General features: G+C 39.2%; 1 protein-coding gene across 1 annotated transcript; it reads left to right on the top strand.

Moving 5' to 3' along the window:
• Positions 1-2,833: 2,833 nt before the first annotated feature.
• LOC108981312 (germin-like protein subfamily 1 member 13) lies at positions 2,834-3,947 on the top strand. Its single transcript, XM_018952427.2, has 2 exons — positions 2,834-3,031; positions 3,259-3,947. The coding sequence occupies exons 1-2, from the start codon at positions 2,899-2,901 to the stop codon at positions 3,810-3,812; spliced, it is 687 nt and encodes a 228-aa protein (XP_018807972.2). The 5' UTR covers positions 2,834-2,898; the 3' UTR covers positions 3,813-3,947.
• Positions 3,948-4,398: the final 451 nt, after the last annotated feature.

Below are 4,398 nucleotides of genomic sequence, written 5' to 3'. Positions count from 1 at the left end.
TTGAAGCATGTTCTTGGAAGTATGTCCATCCATCTTTTTTCTATATTGCAGGTTCCAAAATCAGTTATAGCTAAACTGAACAGCTTGTTTTAGTAATTTTTTTTGGGGCCTTCATGAAGGGAAACCGAAGAAGCATTGGAGGGCATGGGAGGCGATTTGTCAACCTGAAAAATAAAGGTGGAATTGGGTTGCGTAACTTCGAAGATATCCAAAAGTCTCTGCATATGAAATTCACTTGGAAACTCCTGACGGAAGACTCCTTATGGTCACGGTATTTCAAAGCCAAATATGTGAAGAATTCTCCTATTTCTCTAGTCAATCCTTCCAAAGGGACAAGTTTTTGGAGGATGGTCATTGGATGCATCCCGAACATTTTCAAACTCACAAAATGGAAAATAAAGTTGGGAGAAGTCTTTTTTTGGCATGACAAATGGTTGGAGGAAGGCCCTCTCTTTGAACAATACAATACGGCGAGTAACTCTAATTTAAAATTGAAAGTGTTTTTGATCGAGGATAGTTGGGATTTTGACCGTATTGGTCGGCTGGTTGGACCGGATTGTTTGGAGGTGATCACGAGATCTTTGAGGTGCAACAAAGTTGGAGAAGATGTTCTCATTTGGCTGCCCAACCCAGATGGAAAATTCACTACTAAGAGTGCTTGGGACGTGGTTCGGATAAAAATGCCTAGAATTTTGTGGGCTGAATGGGTATGGCATTCTTGCCTTCCTAAATTTATGGCAGTTACTATGTGGAAGGGTCTCAATAATGCCTTGAGTGTGGATGATCGAATTAGAAAGGTCGGGCTTCCTATTGTCTCAAGATGCAATTGTTGTGTACAGGGTGCTTATGAGGATCAGAGTCATGCCCTTGCTGAAGGGGAATTTGTGAGACTTATATGGAGGAAATGTGCTTCACAGATTGGCATGTCAATGAGAGGAGGGTCATGGCGTGAAATCATTGCAGGCTGGTTTAATAGAGCAAAAAAATGGACCAAAATGGGGAATGTGATGGGCTTATTACCTTCTATTATTACTTGGAGATTGTGGACGAGGAGATGTAAGTCACGAATGGATGGGATTGAAGAATCCGTGGAAAATGTGTAGAGAAGTATAAAATACTGGGTGGCAAAGATTGGTGAAAAACTAAAGGCCGAAAATATATTGACTCGAAGAGATGAAATGATTCTTAACGAACTGGGTATTCCTTCTCAAGCTGGCAATCGGAAGCAGTTGCAGATTGCTCGATGGTGTCGTCCACCGGCTGGTAGATATAAAATTAATTCGGATGGTAATAGTAGAGGCAATCCGGCAGTAGCGGGGGCAGGAGGATTGATTCGAGACTCTTAAGGGGAATCTGGTGACAGCTTTTTCGATTTTTCTGGGATATGGAAATAGTTCCTTTGCTGAGTTTAAGGCTGCATTTCATGGACTAAAAATAGCAAAAAGTATGGATTTGACTCTCATTGATCTTGAACTTGACTCTATCATTGTTGTAAATTGGTTGAGAAAATCAGAGACTGGCCTCTAGTACATTGAAAATTACTGGGAGGAGTTGAAAATGATTATGGCCGGTATGAGTATTTGCATATCCCACGTATTTAGAGAAAAAAATGCAGCAGCAGATATGTTGGCAAGGCTGGCTTCAGAGGGCTGCACGGCTTCTTGGAATGTTTACGCAGACCTGCCTTGGAGGCTTCGGGGTCTTTTAAAAATAGATAAGATGGGTCTTCCATATATCCGTTATGGTTAATGTCTTGGGGGTTTCTCTATATGAACGAATCTTTGTACTGGCTAGGGGCTTTTGTTTGGTTCGGCCTTGGTTGGCTTTTGGGGATGGCCTTGGTGTAGACCTGGAAAGATGTTGATGGCTTATCTCCTACCATAAAGGTGGTTTTCTTGCAATAAACTACGGAGATCCTTTCTCTGGTTTTATCAAAAAAAAAAAGCTAACGCAGTTTGACCCTAACAACCTATTTTCAATATTTGATGTTGCAGATAGGCCGTAAAGGGAAGAATGGATCAACATGAGACTAGATCGTTGCCAGTAGGTAGTTCAGGAAAGAAAAAATAGATCATTACGTTTAATACTGATGCTGGACTTTTGCAACTAGCATGCATACGACGTCATTTTAAATCCACCATGCCTTCTTCTTAAGTATGAACATTTGCTTATTATATATTAATTTACTAATTGGTAATTATATATATATTCAGGATTTTTCTGGAAGAGATCAGCGAGGCCGACAGGTATCAAGAAAAGTTGGAATAAGTCATATATCGAACAAGAATATGCCAATTAAATGCCGAAGTTAATTGCTAGATAGTTCTGGGAAATAATTAAGTTTTAATTCAAACTACCATGGAAAAATATTAATTTTGTACAGATCAACAAACACTTCAGCTAGCATATATAATACCAAAAAAATATATATAATTAGCTCTATCTATGCATGAGATATATTGATATTGAAGTACATTACGTTAATATTTCTAGATTTTGAAGTGCATGCATTAGATTTTCATGCCCGAGAAAAAGATCTAGACACGGTCAACTTACGCAGTCATTTTTTATTTTGGATTGGGCCAGATCGATCAACCAATATTAAATCAAATCCGGAACCAATTTGATCTGGTCGATTTGGTTGCGTTTTCAATATCTTCCAACATTAGTTAATGTTAATTAAATTTATAAATAGATTAATTACCATATATTTATAGAAGACTTACCAACTCTCGTTGATCTTATCTTTGCTTAGAAGAAAACATGCATAGACCTGTTCGGTACTGCAGACTCCCCCTCGATCTATAAATAGACGTTTTTCCATGCAACATATCTCACCCCTCACCCAAGCAAGAGTTCACACAACGCTAAAAGCAAGTGCTAGAGACATCCTCAAACATGCAGATCATGAAAGCTAAGTACCTCGTTACAGCTGTGGCCCTTTTGGCCTTGGCTTGCTCCCTCGCCTCTGCCTATGACCCTAGTCCTCTGCAGGACTTTTGTGTTGCAGTCAAGGATCCCGCTTTTGCTTGTACGTAAACATTATCATTACTATTATTATCATTAGGTTCTGCAGTAGAAATAATTTCAAGCATCTGCATGCATGGATTGTTTTATCTCATGTTATGAATCCATAGATTAATGTAACTATACTTTCAGCTTTGCATCATATGTACATTTATGTTATTTCCCATTGTTATGGAAAGTGTCTGTACATCTCATTTGTGATGATGACACGGTACTTGTCTTTTTCTGCAGTATTTGTGAATGGAAAGTTCTGCATGGACCCAAAACTTGCCTCAGCCAAGGACTTCTTCTTCTCGGGACTAAACGTTCCCAGAGACACTTCAAATCCTCTCGGATCGAACGTCACTGCTGTGAATGTGGACAATCTAGCAGGACTCAACACCCTCGGAATATCCTTGGCTCGTGTTGACTTTGGTCCATTTGGTTTGAATCCTCCCCATACCCACCCACGTGCCACTGAATTTCTCATTGTCTTAGAGGGTATTCTGTACGTTGGATTTGTCACCTCCAACGGAGATGGTAACCGCCTCTTCACCAAAGTGCTATATCCAGGAGATGTCTTTGTATTCCCAATTGGTCTCATTCACTTCCAGTTGAATGTGGGAAAGACCAAAGCAGTTGCCTTTGCCGGTTTGAGCAGCCAGAATCCAGGGGTCATCACCATTGCAAAAGCAGTCTTCGGTTCTGACCCAAAAATCAATCCCGATGTTCTCACCAAGGCCTTCCAAGTGGACAAGAATTTGGTTGAGTACCTTCAAAAACAGTTTTGGTCAGACAACAATTAGAGAACTGTTTGTAATAGCAATAATGATCCATTGCATGCATGGTTCGAAGAAATCACGATTTCCTATTTTCCAATTATTGTAACATACTCATAAAATTATAATTATGATGAAATAAGATGGTATTTTATTTATGCACTACCCTCTCTCTCTTTGTTTTTTTTTCCCCCTTTTTGGGTAACAGCACAGTAGCAAAGGTAAAGCATTCATAAGGTTGGGCAAAATGCTCGTAAAAACCAGCCAATAGACCGAACTGAAACGAGAACAATCAAATGATATCTGATTTTGGTTCGTTAGCTATTGTGTCGAAAATAATAAGAAAAAAACGACTTGTTCATGTCTATGATCAGATGATGAGTGCTTGAAAGTTGAAACCATTCTACAATTGCACTAACCAACCTTGATGTTGTATATGGTTTTCCTTTCTTTCTTTCTTTCTTCTTAGGATTTTGCATTCTACGGACGCCAAAATCCTATTAGTTGCCACATCTCTAGCGAAACCCCTTCTCTCTCACGCAATTTTAAGAAGAGAGGCACTTTTTCTTGTTCTTTTTCTTTTTTTAAGATGAAGACAATACCCAATTTTATT

The sequence above is a fragment of the Juglans regia genome, chromosome 16 (assembly GCF_001411555.2).
Source record: "Juglans regia cultivar Chandler chromosome 16, Walnut 2.0, whole genome shotgun sequence".
In the NCBI taxonomy this organism is placed as follows: domain Eukaryota; kingdom Viridiplantae; phylum Streptophyta; class Magnoliopsida; order Fagales; family Juglandaceae; genus Juglans; species Juglans regia.
The sequence above is the reverse complement of the archived record's forward strand: the minus strand, read 5'-3'. Positions and strand labels throughout refer to the sequence as shown.